At 36.9% G+C, this 23801-nt stretch overlaps 1 protein-coding gene across 2 annotated transcripts in view; it reads right to left on the reverse strand.

The window, feature by feature from the left end:
• Positions 1-23801, reverse strand: part of tmcc3 (transmembrane and coiled-coil domain family 3) — a 63194-nt gene that overhangs the window by 19054 nt on the left and 20339 nt on the right. Inside the window, exon 1 of one of the 2 annotated variants that reach the window (XM_015352306.2) lies at positions 15077-15322. The exons of the other annotated variant lie outside the window; for it this stretch is intronic. Within the exon in view, the coding sequence (XP_015207792.1) occupies positions 15077-15157 (81 nt within the window). The 5' untranslated portion in view covers positions 15158-15322. Of the gene's footprint in view, positions 1-15076; positions 15323-23801 lie in introns of those variants that run through there. 2 annotated transcript variants of the gene reach the window in all.

Here is a 23801-nt window from a genome sequence, read left to right on the forward strand (position 1 = left end):
ACTAAGGTACTACAGATATTACTACTACAGCCCTACGAAATATGGTTGAATCTGAACAACCAGCATTCGTGAATTTAAGTCAGGAACTCAAGAAGTTAATTAAGCCAGCACAATGTAAGTAAAGAATAAATCAGTATAATCAAGTGCTGAGCATCAATGAGTACAGGAATATTCAACATCTGCATCAGTGCAAAGCATCCTAAAAAACATTCGTTATCTGCATTAATTTACCATTAAATTACCAACAAAACGTAAGAGTGAAACCACGATACAACTACAGCTCAGAACACAAATCCTATTTGCCAAATATCTACTATGAGGTTCACACAATTGTATAATTAAAATGTTACTTTAATCCCCAAAAGAAATTAAGCATAAATATATCTTTCCCTGAACTAATGTAATTAACAAAAAAAATTAAAAACAGGGATTACTCCACAGTGCTTTAGTTGAAACCTAAAATAGCCTCTAGTATAATTTTACCCAATAATAAACTAGTAGCAATTTGACACTAAAATCGCAAGGAAAGGTAGTTTAATGTAACCATAATGCAGTTGTGCAATGTGACTAAAAGCGATGGTTACTGGTTATTCCTTAAACAGCAAGGCTAGACACAGCAGCAGTCCCTCGAAGGAAGACTTCAAAGGCAGCCACAGTAAAGGTCAGATACAGTTCTATTTAATATACAGTAAGTGTATGTCCGCACAATGCAAACTCATAGTGCCTTGATATGAACAGCAGCACTGTGTCACCCACAAACTAGTTTGGAACTTGAGCAGAATATCCAACATGTAATCAGACAGTAGCCTTCCTACAGCACTTATTACTCACCTCGTCTCTGTTCATTTAAATGTGTACCAAAAATGCAATTCTTAATCCAATCTAATTCAGGATGCGTCTGTGAGACACCACCGGCTCATGCATACAAATGAGGAATGCAAATGTGTACTAAGACTAAGATCCGAATTCCTTGTAAGATTTATTTTATATCTATTATTCAAAAATTCAGTGGAACAAAGCACACTCACTTTGCTCACACTATGGATGGTTCTTAAGTCTCTCCCCTACTACAGAAATTCTGATTTTACCTTTCTGTTCTCTGTACCACTGGCAATCCTGTAAAAAGCAATGTCTTTTCTAGTAAGATATTTGTGTCACAAAAAAAGCACCAAGCCCCTGAGTAATCCTTGCATCATCTCCTGGAAAGGATAGCCCTGCAGGTTTTATAAGGGAATTCAAACACCTCAATGACTAAGCCTTGGAAATTACTGCAATTAAGATAAATTAAGAAAAATAGATTTAATCACGTCATTATTAACATGGGCAGAATAAAAAAAAACAGAAAACCCTGATGCACCACAGGAACAGGACTGATTATTAATATGATTATTATGAATATTAATCAAAACAACATCAAACAAAAAGAGCATGGGTAACTGGAAAACAAAATGTTTCCCCTCAAAATACTGCAAGAATCCAATACACTGTCCCCTCTCCTATTGAAATACAGCCAGATATAATTTCAATTTTTCCTATACTACTGTGCGTTATAGTGGTTGAGGACTATGTAAACTCAAATATGCTGTATACAGAGAGAAGGGTCCACTTCTAAAGAAAACCAAACTTTGTAAGCCATGAAATTAATAATTCATTTGACTGGTGATTTACAGCGCCGAATGTTCTACTGGAGAAATCAGAGTCAAGTACCTTGCTCAAGAGCACAACATCAGTGTCCCACCTGGGATTCAAACGCACCGACTTCTAGTTACTAAAGTACCTAGAGCAAGACTGGAGATCTCACCATTACTCCCTCACTGCTAAATGGAGCATTGAACTCATTACACATTTTCAACTTCTGCATATAGATTTGACTATTATCAGTCACACAATGTGTATAATGAAAAGTGGAGTATCAAATAGCAAAACCTCATTCCCTGGATTTCCTGTTTGTTTTGTTTGTTCTGATGTAACCGAACTGAACCAGCTGTGAGACCATCTGGTTTCCCCGAGTGCTGGCTGGGAAAGCAAGTTGCACCCATTTTGCACAGGTCACTTCCCACGATGGGGAACACAGAAGGGGAAACATGCACAACTAAAATCATCTTCTTATCGCTTTACTGCTCATGCAGGGTTGGGTTTTTTTTTTTAATCGCACAAGACAAAAGAGATCATCGAAAAAGTAGACACAAAAACAGAAAAATGGAGGCTAGACAAATTATATCGGCCAGTAAGTATGTTCTGACATCAGAAATTATTCCAGTGGTTGAAAGGCAACTAAAAGCACTCCTGTGTTTCACCCGGAATTATGCAAAGTGGTTAAAGAATTCAGGTTACAAAACATTATTTGAACACTTCACATTAAGGTTACATTGCTCTAAATCTGCTTTGCACCAGACAGACAAGCCTACCTCCTGTTTGGCTACTAGCAATATCTGACATCAGGGTTTGAACTGCCAATCAGTTAATCCAAGGTCAAGATAATCTAACAAGAATGTTGTTCTATTTTCTCTTTCAATACATAAGCTCAGAGAATCTAAGGCAACAGCCTGTTAAACCATGCAGGCTTCCAGAGTAGTTAAAATACAGTAATTAATTGGGTAAACACTATAATTGATATTTTACAATATCAAAGGTATTGGTACCCCTAATCTAAAATGTTATATATTTATAAAATTTGTAGCACACTGTGATTGACCTTTGACTTTTTTCCAAATTACTTGAGTTTAGATATTTCACCTTAATCTTTACTTTTACCATTAATAAATTAGTGTAGTTTAATGAGCTGTAGGCGTTAAAATAAACTAGGGAACGATGCTGTTTCAAATACAGAGTGGCAGCAATTTTGTATGCAATTGAACATGCTTACCAGATGAAGGAGAAATAGTATTTAAATATGTGGCAGCCACTGTATCAAGTTACTTGAACATTCTTACTTCATCACATCACTTTTAATCACTCATTCCTATTAGGCATACTGCAAATACATTCACATCACTACTACTGAACCTGAGAATGTAGGCAGAAAAGACTGTTACAAGACTCAATTTGGTCAACGTGGACAGCAAACAAACTGAAGAAAGGAAGTTTAACAGTCAGAAACACTGAAATAATATTATTTATATATAATACTTCTATATACTGTATATAATGATAAAGATTATCTAAAATGAATAAGAGTAAACAGTGAAAAACATACCGCAAGTCAAAGAAGAAACTACCTGGAAGTGCATTTAAAATTGAGAACTGGAGGAACATCTTTACACAAAGGGATGTGGGAGTGTGGAACAAGCTACCCGGCATGCAGCTGTCGCAGATACCACGGCTTCCTTCAAGAAATGGCTGGATTTCTGGGATCAATAAGATACTGACCAAACAAGCCAAAAAAGTCCTCACTTTAACCCGTCTCAAGTTCATGGTAAAGTAAGCCAAAACAACAACGAGTTTCTTTTCAGAGCTGGTCATTTCTTGTTTTCTAAATTCTAATTTAATTAAAGAAAATTCTCATTTCTTTTGAGTGGAACTGCAACAGGGATTGGGTTAAAAATTCTAATGAAGAAACTGGAATGGACACCAAAGTGGATTCCTTTTTGCACTGGTAACGTTCGACAGCAAAGTGGATTTTATAATTGTTGTTTAAAATTCTGTTTGGTAAGGTCTAGTGTAACATTGCATTAAGGTTAAGAAAACTGTAATATCTTATAAAGAACTAGCAAGATGTATTCTGTAACAGAAGTGCGGTCAGGAGAAAAAAATTGATTTTCCATAACAGTGTCATCCAGTGGCAATTTATTGTACATCCAGTAATTTTAACAAAACCAGCAGACTTTAATGTTTTCTTAGTATTTTTTTCTCTTATACCGTTTTGGGAAGTTTCTGCTTGATGGCACTTTCAAGGAACAGGAACTTGACAAATATGAAAAACCAAAAGAGAGACTGCCCTTGTAGCACTGTAATTCAGACGATATGGATGGAAAATATTCATGTAAAAAACTCCGTACAAAATATCCACTGGGTTGCAATGAGACAAAATAAAAAAAAGTAATTTGATAAGACTCCCTTAGCCACTCTGCAAGAAACTCACTGAACAAGTTATGAGCACAAAGCAACTGGCGGAACAGGTATCAGATTAAAGCCAGTTTATCCTTTAATAGAATTGCCAAAAAAACCCTGAATAAATCTTTCACAAAACCTTTGTTACTCGAAACTGTAACTTGTAACTCGAATCGTCTGTCAAAGAGAGAATAATGTAACTTAAATAAAAGCATAATTTAGTGTCAATGACTTGTTCTTAATCCCCCCTCAAAGTCAGCAGTGCATATTCTTTGAGCTGTCAGTCCTGTAGTCTGCTCATAATATTTCATAGAGCAAAAGGCTGACATGAAAGATGAACAAGGTGATTAAAAACACCTTTTGCACAGGATTCTGTTTCACTTTGTTTAGCCCATTAATCAATATTAATTTTGTATCACATCTCTTTTTTTCTTCATTTTCGTATATCTTATAGCACATTTCATTTAGCTTTCACACTTTTAGAAATTGCACAAGTTTTCTACAAGAGAAAATTGCATAATACCATATTGTCCACTTATTCACACTTTTCATTGACAAATGCATATATTAATTTGTCTGAACACTTTTTTCAAATACAAATTATATACAATTAACAAATTAAGAAATGAAAACTACCATAGGCTCAAAGACAAGATAAATACCTGGTGTCGACAGCCATTTTGAACTGTTAGCTTCAGGACACCTCACATTGAAAATAAGGACATTTCTGTGAGCAAAATGCTATGCTTTTTAGAATTCAATTTAAAATAAAGAATGAAAATTTAAATTGCATTTCAAATGAAGCTGCTTGTTCAAAGAACTCTAACAAGTTAGGTAAGACTTATTAAATCCATGTTAACTATTCTCTATTATATTATTTCCAAATAGTTAATAACTGCCAATTGTAAAATGTGGAGGAAAAATGGGGATTTTTTTCATTCACTAATCACAGAATAAAAAAATTAAAGATAAGATTTAACTTATAAAATATTACACAGAAATCAATATGAAAAGTCATGGAAAAGACCTCACTGAAGTGTGAAATAAGCTATGAAGAAAATATATCATGGTTTCCCTCTAAGTATATCAAAGTAATATGTAGTCAAAAAATCATATAGTGATAACAGAAAAAATACATCACATTTAGCCTAATGTTCATGTGACTCCTGCATGATTACACAGGGCTGCGTTTCTTTTTGGGTTTTCAAACAAAAATGGGGGGAAATTTAGAGAACTTCAAAAAGCTGGTGCTGCCCAACTGGCTTAGGAGCAATGTTACCGCATAAGAAGTTCTTTTCATGACTTGCTCAAAAAACATTTTTTAATGAAGGCCTTGACAGGCAACAAGCGTGTGACAGTGCAGACTTCAGATAATGAACTACATCAAAGGAAGCCGCAACTCGAGATCGCTGTGACGAAATCTACAAGCAGGGTTATTACAGTAAACGAGTGCTGTTGTGCTTTACTGAAGACAGTCCAACAATACTGGTACAGCACAGGTGCATGAAGCCCAAAAATATCATGATTACTTAAAGCAAAGCACTCCCTTTACTGAAGTGAAGCCCCATGTCCCACACAGGTCTTGAGCAGACATGTATAAAAATAGACAACACACAAATAGCAGCGTGAACTTCTGAAACCTCTGCACTTTGTTCCCCACACATGTGCTTACTGAGATAAGATCCATATTGAGATAAGGAGCAGTGACGTATTTCTGCTTGAGATTTGAGTGGAGGCTTGTGGAAAGTTTTTCAAGTTGATATCTTGCACTTCGACTGAACATCCATTAAAAAAAAGCAAATTTAACAAAATATGTCAATACTTTACCTGTCCTAAAAGACACAGAGCATTTAAAAAAAAAAACACTTGTAATAAATGTTACGGTAAAAGATAAAATACATTTGAAATTATTTTAAAACTAAGAAAAGGAAGCAGTTCTTCACCCAAAGGGTTACAGGAGTCTAAGATTTAGCCAGTCGAGTGGGTGAAGCTGATACATTGGCTTCCTTCAAGAAACAGCTGAAATTCTTGATCAATAAGCAAGTACCTAATGAGCCAGATGGGCCAAATGTTCTCCTCTCATTTCTCAATCCACACATTTTCTAACCGCTTTATCCAATTCAGGGTCCCAGGGGAGCTGGAGCCTATCCCAGCAAGCAACAGGCACAAGGCAGGATACATTCTGGATGAAATGCCAGTCCGTCACTGGGCGCACACACAGACATGCACACACTCACACCAATTTTCCCAGAAGCCATTTAACCTACCACTCTGTCTCCGGACTGTGGAAAGAAACCAGATCACCTGGATGAAAACCATGCAAGCACAGGGAGACAAACAATCCCAGGGCCCCAGGGCTGTGAGGCAGCAGGGCCAACCACTGCACCACCATGCCACCCCCTCAGATTTTTAACCTCTCTCGTGTTCTTAAATATTTCGACAACCACAAACGGCTACAGAATAACAAGAGGAGCATATGCAAATAATTATTCAGCAATATAAAAACTTAGCAGAGAACTCTTATTTAAGGTGCTAAGTGCCCTAAACATGAAACTAGCAGAAGCTTTCAAAGCTGCTTCATAGAACAGAACAAAAAACTGAAAGCTGTTGATTTTGAGAGAACAGTGTATATATACAGTAAAGTGGGACTTCTCCCTTTACAACAATTGAAAATACTGAACTAGAATTAATTTGACTTAGGAAAGGCAAAAAAAAATGCTATTTCAAATGATCTTTAAAGAATTTAACTGAAACTAAAGACCAAAGTTAAAAGTGGGCAGGAGAAATGGAATGTAATTGAATCCCAGTGAGCTTATCTACCCCTTGTAATTGTTCACTGTCATAACATTAACGAATAACAGATCATGACAGCAATGATCTCCCAACAGATTTCAAGAACCACCCACTATATTCAAACTGAAACTCGATGACACTGGGGGGAAAAAAAAGACACTTAATTAACTGAGAAAATTTTGGCCCTTGGGGAATTTAGTTGTGGATCTGAAAAAGGGGTTGTGTGGGAACAAAGATTCAATTTATTAAGATGCAACTAATTCAAACTAACTGCTGTTTACAAACCTTATAAAAGCCTGGTGCTGCTAGGCAACACAATAACACAGAAGTCTGATGAAAGTCATAATATAAATTACATTTTTTCTGGCTTCACAAACACCTGACGAGAACTACAGTATATTCTGCTATAAGAGGGGTAAAACATCCAAATGATTAATTCGCTAATATAACCACATCCTTGATTTCTGAACACCTGATTTACAAATTTTTACCAAAACAAATTTTCAAACCCATTTTTCGCAGTTGGGAAGAATTTTTCACTACAATGAAAGAGCGTCTTTTGTAGCACAACAGAAAATGGCGTCCCGATTCCCCGAACAGTTCACCAATGCATCTGCTTTCAGAGCTTTTTTACACAAGTCCATCTTCAGTCAACTACTGAACCAAGGACAATCGCTTGTTTATGATCATTACAACAAAATGCTCTTAATCTAACAATGTAATGCTTTGTTTCAGTAAAAAAATATCATACATTTTACAAAAGTGCAGTCAATGGTAGTATACAGTAATGGGTGTTTACTAGTGAGTACAGGAAGTCGTACAGAAAACCCTTGAAAACCTTGAAAGACACCACCAGCACTTTCCTCTGTTTTATAGTGCTGATAGGTGACAAACACCTCCTGTATCATACAAAGGCTTTCATTTTCTGTCACGGGGGTAGTACAGCAGTTTACAGATCTCTTATGGCATTTTGAAAATGAAACAATGCACACCTCAGCAGAGAGCAACAAGTTATTTTAAGGAATATCTGGAGGTTTGAACTCCAAATAGAGTTCCAAACTTCAAACTCCATCTAGAGTCTCAAGAACAGCGAAAGAGAAGATTTAAACATTACAACATCTTTTATTTAACCCACACTCTCTGTGGGGGGTTAAAATGATCAATTCTACTTTAGGTCAAGCATGCAACCGATACCACAATAACTTAAAAATATTTCAAAAACAGAGATTTTGAACTGTTCTTGAAGTCAAGGATGAGAGCAAACAACAAGGGGCACCACTGTCTGAGAACATACAAAAACACTTCAATCCTAACTTTTGATTATTTTATTTTACCAGGGAAGTAAATTGAGAAGGAATTCTCATTCACAATGATAACCTGGAGACCCCTTCTTACAGCAGGGCATCTACTGGACCAAGAGTACAACAGCAGTCTCCAACCCAGAATTTCCAATGGAGATAGTCCAGAAAAAGGACTCATATTTTAAAGTCTCCTGTGGACCCAGTGCTACAGACTGATTTATATCACATAATGCACCGCAGATGTTTCTGAGACAAGCTGCCTACTGAGCTGGAAGTAAAGCTTAAAATGTTGAATCAGATGGTCCTGCAGCAATAAAGTTGTTGCAGCTTGAAAAAGTAAAGGAGCAAATAAGGCTAGCCTTTCACTTATCCATGGGAATGACAGTAAAAGTCAGTGAAAATATAACTCTTGCTCCCGAAATTTTCAGCACCATATCACTGTCATTTCACCACCAGTATAAAATGTCATTACAAGTAGCAGCCATGTTCTTAAATGAATCTTTAAATATCCACGCAAGATTCATTTTTTGAAAACTGCAATTAAGAGCAGCCACTGAACCCTGAAATCCAGCTACTGTATACAGAACACAACTGGAGCACACAAATTTCGTACTACAGCCTTTGGCCAATACAGAAGCAGAGCCTTTGCATACTTACCAAACCCATAAAGTTTTAAGGTTTATAAATTTGGAAATACTAAGGTTGCCTTTTTTATATCATGATCAGGTCTTTTTAACCCTTGCATGTCCTGCTGTCACTGTTACTGAATCACTGTACATCATTTATACTGAACATCAGAAGTCCCAGTAAAATTACAACCTACAGTACCTCCTTAAATGTTTGCAATGTGGGGTTTACTCCAGTCACTGCTCCTCTATATTGCAGTAGGTAAGTTGACAGGTATATAGTAGTGATAGTCGATAAATTCATTTGACACAACTGAATAAGCCTAGCAAGTACCGCTTTGTGTGCATTATATTGGGCAGGGGCTCCTCTTTCTTGCGTTGTAGATAATATTTGTTACCAGCTGCGAGAGTGCAGAGCTGTTCTGGGTTTTTCAGAACCAGGGCTGTTGGGGTAGCAACTTTCCTGCATTCCACACCAGTTCCTTTCAATGTTGGAAGGGTTCTGTGAAAGCACCATCCATGTAGGTCTCACGTGCACATAAAAAATAAAGGGTACTTTCAAACACATGATTTATTGATATCGTTATGATCTGTAATAATTGTGAGCACTTCAAAAAGATGTCCAACTGGCGAGAGAAATTTGTCACCTTGAACATGTCTTGTAATTATCAACATTTTGAAGAATAAAGAACTGACCATTTTACTTCAAACACTAAGGTGCCCATTCACTGAAATTCACTTCCACCTTTTAAAAAAAAAAAGCATGACTGGCTTTTAGTGTTTAATGATTAATGAGGCAGCTCTGAAGTCATATGAACAGAAATATCCATCTAAAAGGAAAATTATTTGTAATAGCCAGCAGGCCAGCATTCTCAAAGGCATGACTTTTGAAATGTCAAGACCTTGTATGTTGATGTACTGTACATGTTCGGCCATCAATACGGTAAGTCATCTTAACACTACTATTCCTTGCTTGTTTACAGAAGCCTCATTAACATACTTGAAACCACATTGTACTTCCAAGCAAGTCTGTCGTATGACAGGTAGACACATTCCTGCCGAAAACTGTAGCAGTGTTAGGTTACAGTCTATTACCCTCCTTTCATTCCATTTTGAAAAAAAACCACAAACACGACTCCTTCCCCACATGTAAAGAACACTTCTACTGTGATAAAAAAAGCATATCTCCTGAAGAGCTTTGATGGTAGAAACATAACATCCACAAAACACGAACAAACATTCACAGTATACAATGCTATGACTTGCAGAAAGCCACAGACTTCCTAAGGGGCTAGTGTTGAAATATACTGCCTCATTAAAGTTTAGTAAATTTGGCATTCAGTTTTTATAAAGTGCCCTAAAATATTTTATTTTAATTTTACATTAAATATTTTAAATCAGACTCGAAGAATTTATATAAAAAACTAAACATGGAGTAAAACACTTATCTAACACCTTTTCAAGAAAATATAAGCAGAAAATAAAATTGTAGGGGGTTGGTACTCTGGCATGGTGATCAGAACTACTGTCATACAGCACCATAATTCCAGGAATTCTGGTTTCCCAAAGACAAGCAGGTTAGGCTTGACTGTCTAGTTACTCCAAATGATCACTGTCTGGTAGGCAGGACTTCAAGGGGATTTCATCCATCCTTGAAGGAGCGGGGGTTGTCCCCAATACGGGAAGTACTGACTATGTGATGTTATTGTGAGGGAATTTTCAGGAACTTAAATGTCTCACGAAGCAACAGTTGATACTGTATATCTGATAAGCATCAATTTCATGATGGAATAACCACCTTCACATAACTACATTACTTCCACAGAACCTTTCCTTATGAAACTACAAGAGTTAAGTATCTGTTTTGATTTCTCCCTGTTTACAATTCCACACTCAGGTTTCGATAGCTCTTTCAGATAGGAGGAAATCACAATGTAACCGAACTGTGTATCTCCCTGTATTGTACCAAGAAACTAAACAAGCACAGGCTTGTGTTAGTTGTGAGTCTTATTTTCCAAACCTTTCTTCTCTGACTAAGAGAATTTCATATGTATTGTTTTTAATACGGAACAAGACTAGTTTAAAAATCTTACTGACACCTTTTCGAAGAAACGTTAAGTATCATTACTGCTATTGGATGCCTTCATTTTTTTCCTGTGCTCTTTTCACATTCAGCATTTCACTTTAAGGTCATTTATATATATTTAAAAAATGAATACTTACAGATAAGTGTGTTTGAAGAAGAGTAGTAACATGGCTTGCAGCATGTCAGACTGCTTCACAAGACAAGACTTCAGCTGACAATTGGCAAGACCTCAATCCTCCTAACTCCTTTAATCACCTGATTGGCTGAAATACTATTCAGAAACATGTATTAATAACACTATACAGAATACTGAACTAAAACTATGCTACATAAGCTTTCAGACATTTACTGTATATGTATATAAGGGAAACTAAAAGGAAGACTCTTTGACATGATACAAAACAGTTTTACCATAACCTAAAACTACTGTACATTGAAAACCAACACTAAAACAATGGTTTCATTAAAATAGTTTTAAACCTTTATGATGAGTGTCTTCTTAAGTAAGGTGTCTTTAAGTATTGAAAAGATTCAAAACTAGGTTTTCCTTTCTCTGTACTTCACCTAAATGCAAATTCCACATGCCAGAAATATATCGCAATCCCTGAGGTTATCTACTAAGATAATGTTTGCTTATTATGCAAAATGCTTTTCATGCGTTTCCTGAAATGAGACGTGCAAGACCAATAAAAATAATGACATTGATTCCTTTCCAAAATACCTTAGTAGAACAGCACAAACCAATCAGAAATGCGTGGAAAGCAGTTGAGAGATGCTGAATTCAGCCAAGGAAATGAAGGACACAAACTACATCTAAGTATTCTTTGTCTTTGACTTTCCTGCCAACTACGCATAGTTTCCCTCCTGCAACTCCAGCTGTTTCAAATTAGAACCATCCCCGCTGAATTTGTCCATCCTCCAGCTACACAAAGCAGAAAAACAAAATCAAGGAATTGAAGTACTGTCAAAAAATAAAAATACTGTATGCATGCCGTGTACAGATGAACGTGTGGGCACTTCCACCACTTTCAGATCAGCACACCAATGTTTCGATAAGGTAAAGCACAGAGCCTAGTGGTTTTTATTCCATCCAACATACATTCATTTCCCCAGTCCAAACTGCATGAAAACTATGCACCAGCAGCCATATCACCCTGCAACTCACAACTAGCAACCCACTGAAGCTCAGCAGGTCTGAGCCTGGTCAGTATCTGGATGGGAGACCTCCTGGGAAAAACTAAGGTTGCTGCTGGAAGCGGTGTTAGTGGGGCCAGCAGGGGGCGCTCACCCTGCAGTCCACGTGGTTCCTAATGCCCCAGTATAGGTGGGGACACTATACTGTAAACAGGCGCCGTCCTTTGGATGAGATGTAAAACCGAGGTCCTGACTCTCTGTGGTCATTAAAAATCCCAGGTTGTTTCTCGAAAAGAGAAGGGGGTGTAACCCCGGTGTCTGGGCCAAATTTCCCATTAGCCCTTACCAATCATGGCCTCCTTATAATCCCCATCTATGAATTTCCTTCATCACTCTGCTCTCCTCCCCACTGAGAGCTGATTTGTGGTGAGCAAACTGTGCACACTATGGCTGCCGTTGCATCATCCAGGTGGATGCTGCACATTGGTGGTGGTGGTGGAAGGGAGTCCCCATTACCTGTAAAGCGCTTTGAATGGAGTGTCCAGGAATATAAGTGTAAGCTATTATTAGTAATATTATTATTATTAAAACTGAATTAATTGCATAATTTTAGTCTCTTGGAAGTGAGGCCATGAACTGCTATCACTGTAAATGGTACTGTAATGATAAATGGTAATGTAAATGGAGTAGAAGGAAACATCAAGAGCGACTGCCAAGATTACAGGTCACAGAAAAATTCTCACTACCTGGTAAACAAACTTTGCTCTCTGAGTACAGTTTTATCCTTGTGCAAAAGTTCTAAAATGTTCTTCTTAACCTTTTTGTATAACATGTGTATAATGTGAATAAGTTAAGTAGCAGGCTGGAGTAAATAAACAATACCTGTTGCATTCAGGTAGTGCATACAATCCTTGCTGTTTTTCTAAAATGAAACTGCAACCAGTACACCGTAGACGCACGAAAGCAATTCTTAGTGCTCTTTATTGCAAAACACAGTCATTGTTTTTCCCTGTTCTAGAAGCACCAAAAATCGATGACAAAGATTTGTTGCAAACAAAACAAGAATATGTTTTATACTACAGAAAACTGTTTTGGCACACCACACATGCATACTGTAGCTGTGTATGCAGATCTCTAAAATGTTATCAGGACTTAAGTGTCCTAAGGTTTGAAAGCCTTTATAAAGAAATTCATACCCTGAATATAGAATTTCCTCCCAAATACAAAGTGGTCTAACACATACTAATGATAACAAATGTCCAAAAGAGAGAGGTTTTCAAAACGCTGCAGGTGTAATTTCAATTAAATCTAATTACAGTGCAATTTTTTAAAACGATCATGTAAAACATCTAATATGATTGTAATGTTTTCTAAATTCAAAATGTCAGTAAATATTGCCAAGTATTACTAATTACAGGTGACACAACTGTAAGTAGTATTAGACTGTATATATTTGACGTTTTCTAACATCGAAAGACCATTGATACGTTAACAAGAATAGCTCATGTGAAGCAATTTGCCACTAAAACTCAGAACAAATATATAAATCACTGGTACGTTTACATAAATGAGAATTTACATTATCTAAGGCATTGTGGTGGACATGGTGATAATTTCATTTTCGACTTGCTTTTGCGATTTCTTCAAGACTTGTGTGTAACTCGCTGTTAGTGATTACGGTATCTGGATAATTTCCAGCATAAATTCAATTTTGTTTCGCTTTTCTGGTAGAAAATGGTAACGAGATCGTTATTTCAGTTATGTGCCTTAATCTACTGTATCCAGAGTCCTACAATACGCTCTTTGATCTAAAACGCTGCCGAGAGTCTTGTGGTCATCAAGCTAACGAAATGAGTCTGCAGACAACTGAAGCGAGTCGCAAACTACCACTCACATCTGCAGCGCTATAGCTTCAAGCCTCTAGAGAGCCAACAGGTAAACTGTCAGCTGTTCAGAGACTACTGGTTTATCCAGTGTTTAAATCTTCAGGTGTTGAGATGTACTGCACCATAGCCGCACCTGAACAGTGAATGAGGCTCTTCCTAGGCTACTAATCTAGACCATAATTACCTACACAAAAGAGCAGCCGTTAATTTTGCTGTTCTGGTGATTCTGTGTTAACCTTAAATTAGAAATACGTCTGCAGTATTATTAATCGACAAAATCGGCTTTCCACCTAGCATTTAGATCCAACACAGCGCTGTCACAATCAAGATTTTAAATGCTGTTTTAAACATATGGAACATATACCCTCAAGTTAAGTTACAGTTAATAATGGGTGATGTTACATATCGATCTTTTTCTTCTGTACACAACAAGAGACTTTCATATATTTCATATTCCGTATGAAATCATCACGGAGAATCAACTATAAAACACTCCTGCCTTAGTACTCAGCACAGAACTGAAATCATCGGGCCACAAGAAGTCGGCTGGAGGACAGCTTATTTCTCGCTTCTTCACAATGTCTCACCTATACAGACCAACGTGTTGCTGTGTCTAAACGCTTGCATAGGCAGTAAGAACGAGCTCAAAATATTTTGAAATAGCAGCGCTTTCACAACCAAAACAAGATACAAAAACATGCATGAGGAACACACATTGAGTGTAAAAGCAGGGTGGAACACAAACGCGTAGCCAAGAGCTTGTCCTTGGACTTCAGTATTGAAATAAAAAATAATAAATGTATAGCAACGATGAGACAAAGCACCAGCGCAATAAATGCATATACAACCCACGAATTACGATTTTTCTATACCGTATACACACTATGGGTATGTGGGCCAGTGTGTACAGGCACTGAGTCGGTATAGTGTAATTTTATTCATTTCTCGCGTGTAAGAGCCTATTAATTTCGCACTCCTTTAGAGCTAAGAAAGCAACCCGTAGTATTATACCCTTTAAAAATCCTGGAAACCCCCTACTTTTAAATTAACGATGTTTGGGGACTCATTTCGTCCAGTGTTTACTGTTTTCAATAAATAAATAAACCCGTCTGAACGATCGAAGTTATAAGACAACATTGATCTTCTCGAAATAATTAAAAAAAAGACGAAATAAAAGCTAATAGTGAACAGTCTATTTACCATATTCTGCCTGGTCTCGTGGGAACTGCCCGATTCGGGTAAACTTTTATCCGCTGCAACTGTTAATTCTGCGTCCGGCATAATCCTGCTGCAACTCGGTCACAGAGGTATTCAGGTTGTTTCAGACCAGGTACATGACTCACTCCGTAGAGGTTCCCAAGTGCAACCGACAACAACTCTTCACCCAGATTTACTGCCGCGCTGCTTGTACAACACTTGCAGCCAGCAACGCAATGTGCGAGTAAACCCCGCCTAGCTCCGAGTGCGACAGAGGGAATAGTTTGAGTTAACTCTTTACACGCCCCACGGTTGTAAAATCTCCCTGAGACTGAGGAAATAATTAATACTTATACTTATTGCTCGTTTCTTAAATTCTCACGAATAATAATGCAGCAATACAGTACACTTACATTGTATTATTCCAACATGTAAGCCCTAATTCTTTAAAATTGCCGTCTGTCTGTCCCTCGGTTCATTTTCATTACAGCCCAACGAAAGCGCAAAGCGCTTGCCACAAAGAAGATTCAGAGCGTGTTTATCATTAATGGATAATATCCAATGTTTTGAAGTGACTGGATTCATCTTTCTCAATAAAAAAAAACCCGATGCAGAATGAGTGTTTCAAAACGTTTAACATGATCGGTGCTTGACGTTTAATACAACACGTGACGCTGATTGTGCACTGAAGCGTAGACCCTTCTTGATTTGTTGTTAAAATAGGTATTAAGTGTTTTTTTCAGAAGGTTAAAGTCACAAACGTCAATCGTTACCTTTTATGTGTTCTCTGTAGTATTATAATACTAGAAGACCAACACCTTGTCCAGACAAATTAAAGACAAAACGTCGCAGCAAAATTCGCAGCAAGGTAATCCCGTTTTTGTTAATTGATTTTTATGGTTTTAGTGTTACATTTAGTGTTACACAAAACTGCCAGCCGTTTGCAGTTTTACACATTCTTCCTCTTAGTCAGCTCGTGCCCCTTGGCTCATATTTCATTGCTCTCTCTGATAAAGTCCACTGGGTTGACTTTGTCAATACCTGTGAGGGTTATGAACTCTTGATCCAGGTCCCTCATAAACGTCTGTGTTTATTACTGAACAAGTTCGCGTATTTTAGCCTGACAGTATAGGAGAATGTACTTGATTGCACTTGCCATATATTGTAAATGAAGTCTAGTGCATTACAAACCCTATGTCCAAGGTCGTAGGCCTTTCGTACAGTAGGTCCTAGGTCTGATCTTTGCCCCTGCCACTTTGAGTGTTGTTTAAAATGTCCGAAACTATGTCCAGATGACATTAGAAAGAGCAAACGCTCTCCTGGATTTAGCATGATGGAGTTCGTTAATAATCATGAAGAAGTATCATCTGTAACTTTACTTCAATGAACTGAGTTCAATGAGTTTCATGCAATGCATTTTCACTGTTGTGTCCTGCTCCTTTCACTGCACACCTGAGGAGGACTCTATAGCCACAATGTTGTGTTTTTGCTTCTTTCCTTTTACTTTGCAGCAAGAAAGTAAACTTCTTTCTTTACACTTGGCATACTGATGTATCTCCTCTGACTTTTTTTGTTCTGATTTCTCTTTACAAAAGGTATGGGGTTAAATGTTTATATATACTGTAGATGAACATTCACAATAACACTGAACAGTACAATTGAAGGTATGTGTTAAATATCAAGCAGTTGTGTACAGTATTACAGATACTAATGTACTGACATCTAGTTTTCTTATATTGGAGCTCTGTAGATGAAATCATCTTCTTATTGTTCTCTGATATTCAGATATTTCCTCAATACTCTGTTGAGAGAGGACATTTCAGACTTTCACCTCAACCTGCCCTATATGAGTTCAGAATTTAATAACCAACAAAAACATTCATTGGTTGCCTTTTATCATTTTATATTTTGCATAAGTGCTAAATTATTAAATAACTATCTTTTTCCTGAAGATGTACAGAATATGAGATCAACACACAGTACACCATCCTAACATGGCTTTAGTCATACACTATCATTAATTACACATGAAATGCTTTAAAAAGATTCATAGATCGCTAATAAATAAATTAGGAGTTGTGATGAATTTGACTCGTAACACCCAGCTATGTAAAAGTGTGAAGAAGAACTCAGTCCTTTATAATGGTTGCTAAGAAAAGAACAAGACATTAATAAAAAAAACATTCTTTACACCATCCATTTTTAAAGAGTTTACTTGAAAATGTAATAGGAGGAAAACTGGATATGTGAATGCAAAAACACAAAGCATTTAATTAGCAATCAGTCTTTTAAACTCCTCTTTTTTAAATGATTCATGGATTAGTTATTCATACTGTAAGTACAGTACCTCACCTCTTGTTTGTTAACTGCTTCCTTCCACTTACCTGGGGGACTTTATCATTCTCTTCACATAGCAAAAGGGCTAAGTGGAAACAATTTCAGACCAAGTCAGTTTCACACACAATACAGTTGAATAAAGTCCTGGAGCACCATCAGCAGCAAATGTGTGCCCTCAACCTTTCATTATTCAGTATTCTCTCGGCGTCTAGATTTTTGACCAAAAGGATTTTATTCTGTGCCATTTATGAAAAGCCGAGAATGCTAATACTCAGTTTAACATGAAGAACATTATGCATAATAATATGATATTCATTAAGTCATTTACTTGACTCCAAAGGCACAGGGAACCTTCTGTTCCCACTGCCAGAACAAAGGTTAAAAACAAAAAAAAATTGAAAACTACAGTAGTTTTAAAAGATCCTGCGCACTTGTACAGGATCATAACTAGAAATTATCTAGCACAAGTCACAGTGACACTTTAATACGCCACTGAATAGAAGTGGAGTGTTGCTTTGCACGGTGTGGGTTGTTCTTAATTTCAGTATAATTTTCCCCGTATGTTCAGTAGTGATAAGGTCCAGAGGTTCCTCTGATAACTCCATGCACTGTGTCACCTTCTGTTCAAAATAAGCTCCAATGGTTTTTGCTCTAGACTTGTGGACATTACCATCGTCCAATATTTAGTGTAGGATTACTTCACCTGCATAAGTTTGTGCTGTCAGAAAAGCTCAGCAGGGTATCTAACAGTCATCCTACCACCCTGGATGCCAAAGAGGCCCATCCTTCCCCACATGCTCGCTCTAACTCCACCTCCATCATGATGCAACATGATGCATCATTAAGCATGAGGAGTGAAGAGTTCATGATGAACAGAGTGAGGTATTAAAAGACTTTAATATTTTTTTAAGTATATTTAAATAAAATGAACAAGGCAGGCCTATGGTGCAGTGGCTAGCATTGCTGCCTTTTAGTGCAGGTGTTCATATGGGTTTCTTCTGATTGAACCACTTTTGTCCCACAGTCCAGAAAGATACTAATAGGTTAATTGGCCCTGGTGTGGCTGTGTGTGCGTGTTGTTGTCCATTTTCCCTGTGATGGACTGGTGTCCCATCCAGGGTATACACTGCCTTGTACCCATTGCTTGCTGGGATAGGCACCAGCTGCCCTGTGACCCTGAACTGGAAGTGGATAGAAACTGAATGGATGGATGAACAGAACACCACATGGTGAGGTGGAATGGTAATTACTTTCCTTACTATATTTGCAAGTAAGAGGTGTTCTCCTGTGCACACTTTCTTGGAAAACAGTTACAGGAAAGTATTGAATGCTTTTCCTTAAACTGTACAGTTGCTGCTTTCTTTTGAAAATTGTCATATATTTAATTGTTTTTGTGATACCAGCTTCTCTGTGCTTTAGCCTGTAGCACAGAGATAGCACAACTGGCACGATTTCACTGAGCTCCATAATGGCGTGCACGGCTTTTAATATTGACTAAACACAAAAGCCATTAATAAGGGCCAGGAGATCTATGAAACACAGCCATTCATTTTCATTAACAGTATACTGTAGCAAGACAAAGGTCTTGGGAGATTCAACCACAATTAAATTACTCCTTACCAGTCTGAAAATTATATCTTTCACTACTTTTCAATGGCACAGGGGAAAAATAATTATGTGAAAGTGATTCAGTACCATGATGAATAAAATGCCATTAAAAAAAACATGAAATATGTTTAGAGCATCAAAGGGATCCTATTCTGCACAATGTATAAACAATTAAGTTCTTACACAATGCAAAGAAATAACAATCCACATTTCATTTCCTCTTCATTGATTCAATTTCTATTATTATATTCAAATTGAATAATATGTAGGTATTCAGGGGAAGAAAACTATTAGTTTTTAATTTTATTTTCTCATTTGGAGCTGCACTTAAATGATCATTGAGCTATTTTCAGAAATTACAATACAGTACAGGCACAGAATGACGATTTTAGCACTTCAAAGCTCTTGTGTTGTTCTCTCATTCTCTCTCAACATTTCTGGGAACAACAGGTCAGACTTCATTCCTTTTTATATTGCTTGGAAAAACATCAATCTGGAAAACAGGTTAGCATTCTCCAATTGTATTTTTTCATTGAGAACATTTTGAAACTGATTGAAACAAGATGATTTGTATGTTTATATTTTTAAAAGTGTAAACATCATAGAATTACTTTAAAACCCTGTACCTTTAAGAGGTTGTAATTCCTTGGTTTAAGTCTAAAAGTTACAGGATTTAGTATTTGTTTGGTAATTACTATTCAGGTGGAAGTACTGGTCAGCCATGCTTAATTTCACTATACAGAAAATGATACAAAAAATACTAAATAATGGCTAGAAAATGTAATTGTTCAGTCAACCAAATTAAAATTGTACCTGGCTATGTGCAAGGGTATTCCAGAGCACTTTACGTTAATGTAGACCAAACAAAGAACATGAGCAAATGTCACTTAAAGTGTGGCCAAAATAACTCTTTAAGATACGAAGATTCTACAGCATGAAGGATATTCTAAATTATAATGCTAACTTTTGTAAATATTTTAAAACCGTAACCAATAGAAAGACTTGAATACTGAAATACTGTGTGAAAGATGTGCAAGTCAGTAACTTAATTAGGATTATAATTGATCTTATTATGAACCAGACTAGTTAACAAACAGCTGCCTAGTATAAGTAAATAGACAACATGAGAGGTCACAAAGACATATATTAATATCTTTGCAACTTTCCTTTTGATGGCAGCTCTAAGTTTAGCAATATCTCATAAATGCTAAAAAATACAAGCAAAACTACTGGCAGGTCTCCTGTAAATGGTCAGGATGTACAGTAAACATAGGGGAAGCTAATCAGTTTCACACAGGTCTTATAAAGAAGCATTTATCATTGATAAATTGTACTGACTCCATTTAGTATTTAGGTATGAAAAGCCTAATCACAAGCTATTTCTTCGGTGAAATATCTAGTTTGATTGATAAACAACAACCTCACACAAAAAAGAAGATTGGTTTTGCAACAGAAAAGAGGAAATAACATGAAAGAAGAGACTTTGGAAAATGACTTGATGTTAATATATATTCAGTTTCATAAGGGCAAATTATTTCTATAAGCAGAAAGAATTATGTAAGGGACTGCATATTATACATAACAGAGCAGCAAAAAGAATTCTGAAGATATTATGTTTGTTTATAAAGGACAGAAAGTATTGTATACCCTCAAGGTATTTCACAAGGGATTTATTGTGATTTGTTATAGAAAACCTCATTCATCACTATTCACTTTGAAGGACTGTTGGTTTAGGATATGTTTACATGGAGCAGATACAAATGACAGTACTGTATATGAGTGCTATAAAATAAGCTGTCCAGCATCTTTCCTGCAAGTACAGGTATCCCACAGGTATTTCTGTACTGCTTAAGAAATAAATCTAGTCTAAGGGAATGTCTTGCAATGTTAATAATTAAAAAATTCTTTACACAGAATGAAATGCTGTTTAAATAACATCATGGCTGGTGACAGTTATACCTCCCTGTATTTCACTAATCCATGTAGAGAGCTGCCTGAATTAAATGTGAGAACATGTGTCTCTTTATCCTCTGTGCTCAGTGCTTATGATCATGTTTCCTCAGTTCAAATTGCCTACTACTAACCAGCTTTGTGGTGTCTAAGCTTAATAACTCATGTCAGCAGTTTTACTTTATTCAGACATTGATTAGATAGCCTTTCATCTGTACTTCAACAGGAGACGTGTGTCTTAAAATCATAACAAAAATAATTTTATACTGGTTCTTTTAGTCCATTCTGTATAACCTATACTCTTTGTAGCTTGAAGCACATGAATTTAAAGCAGAAGCACATTTTGCTATTCATCGAGTTGTTTTTTACATTAGCTGCACAAGTCAGACTTTATGTTCCCATCTAATCATTAAAAGGAAATACTAAAGAAGAGAATGTTCATTAACACATTGTTATTGAGAGAAAAGCTATTATGATGGAACATATACATTTAATCTACAAGAAAGACCTTTTCATAACAATGTTTCAGAAGGCAGCAGGTTAGACATTTGTTGCTATTAAATCTGTGATCATTACACCTAATGTAATTCTTTACTGATAAATGCAGTTCAAAGTTTGCATTCAGTAATGGTATTTGATACATTCTTCTAAATGCCAGCCATAAACTGCCTTTGGTCAAAGGTTTTTTTAATCATACTGCAGGTGTCTACAGGAATTCCCAAAATGTAATTTTCCAAATCTATCGGTTTTTGCACTGTCACTGTCATTTTTTTTTTAAAAAGGAAAACAAAGACCAACTGCCTTTAATGTCTTAAAATGTCATCCTAAAAACGTATGCTTTACAGCTTCACATATGTTTTTTTTCTGACTGGATAAAAGCATATCTAACCAAATGTGTGGTCTAAACAGTCTATTAATTATTAGTAATACTGTAGAGTATAAATTAGTTAAGGAACAGGTAACGGGTTTATTCCACAGTGAAAAGAAAAGAAAGAAAGGTAGGGGACCTGAAGAAGGCTCCACAGCTGAAATGTTGTGTTTCTTTTCTTTTCATTTCAGCATGGAATAAACCTGTTACCTGTTCCTTTGCAGCCTATGCATGCTGACGCAGCTACCTTCTTGAACTGTAAATGAGTTTATATAGTTAAGTTACTTCCCCTTATATAAGGATGACGGTCCCTATTGATTGTACCCCAGTAAAAGTAACAGATTATTAAATTTTCTGGATGCACTTCTTTGGTGTTTTTAGGACATACTGTACCACATCTCAAACCCAAACCCTCATCTGTCTTAAACATACCGTATAATCCTCATTTTTTACATTTGCCACACCAAACACAACTGCGCATGCTGAAATGAGTATCAGTGTTGACATCACAGCTCAGACAGAGTGCAGCACCAATGCTGCAGTAATTTAGTTACAGTGGCCGTCAGTCCTCTCAGTGTCTGAGCTTCTGGACCTGATCTGCTGAGTGCTCTTCTCCTGCCTCAGCATCAGCCTCCTCACAATACAGCTTCCTCTATGACTATTGTGTTGAACACACAAAGATTTATGCTATTAGTTAATTAAAATAAATAATATCCTTAAACTTATATAGCACTTTTCTGGATACTCCACTCAAAGCACTTTATAGGTAATGGAAACTTCTCTCTGCTACAGTACCAATGTGCAGCTCCACCTGGGGTGATGGGACAGCAGCTAAAGTATACTAGTACGCTCACCACACACCAGCTCTCAGTGGGGAGGAGAACAGAGTGATGAAGCCAGTTCATAGATGGGGATCATTATGAGGCCATGATTGGTAAGGGCCAATAGGAAATTTGGCCAGGACACAGGTGTTAACAACCCAACTCTTTTAAAGAAACGCCCTGGGATTTTTAATGACCAGAGAGAGTTAGGACCTCGGTTTTACTTCTCATCCAGAGGATGGCACCTTTTTACAGTACAGTGTCCCCGTCACTGTACTGGGGCATTAGGACCCACACAGACCATGGGATGAGTGCCCCCTACTGTCCCCACTAACACCCCTTCCAGCAGCAACCTTAGTTTTTCCCAGGAGATCAACAATCCAGATACTGACCAGGCTCACACCCGATGAGCTTCAGTGGGCTGCCGGTTGTGAGTTGGAGGCTGATATACAGTAGCTGCTGGCTAGTAGTAGCATGAGGAACAGCAAATGCATCTGCCCCTTTGATTGAATTATTAAATTCCTCGCCATTTCATTATGATCATAATAAAAAAAAACTAATAGCATTGCTGTCCATCAGTGCTTTTTTCTGCATGTGCTTAATTTCCCCCAGCCAAGAGGTCATTAGCTCCTTCCTGTAGATTTCACAAGGCAAACTCTGAAGAATAACTAAGAACCATTAAAACTCCAGTGTCAACAATGTACAGTAAAGACAAGCACACAAGTTGTATTTAAGAAAACACTGCATGATCTTGCTTGTATGGTTGGTCGATTTAATATTAAATCACAAAGTATGCAGATACAGTCTAAATTACATGAAAAGAAAAATAGCCTCTACTGTATAGGTTTTAATGAAGTTCATATTAGTTCACAAACTCTCCATTATGAAGGAATATGTAATAGGTTTATTTCATGCTTAAAAGAGAAGAGAGAAAACACAATGTTTCGGCTGTGAAGCCTTCTTCAGGTACTCTTTTCAGCATGGAATAAACCTATTACTTGTTCCTTTGCAGACTACGCATGCTGACGCAGCTCTCCACCTGAACCTCTCCATTATGAAGTTTTTCTATCAACTTGCAGTCGTCAATCTTCTTTGAAAAGAATATCCCATCACAGATCCTGCAAGCCAGGACAATTGCTCCAAA

This window comes from Lepisosteus oculatus, chromosome 7, assembly GCF_040954835.1.
Source record: "Lepisosteus oculatus isolate fLepOcu1 chromosome 7, fLepOcu1.hap2, whole genome shotgun sequence".
Classification (NCBI taxonomy): Eukaryota; Metazoa; Chordata; class Actinopteri; order Semionotiformes; family Lepisosteidae; genus Lepisosteus; species Lepisosteus oculatus.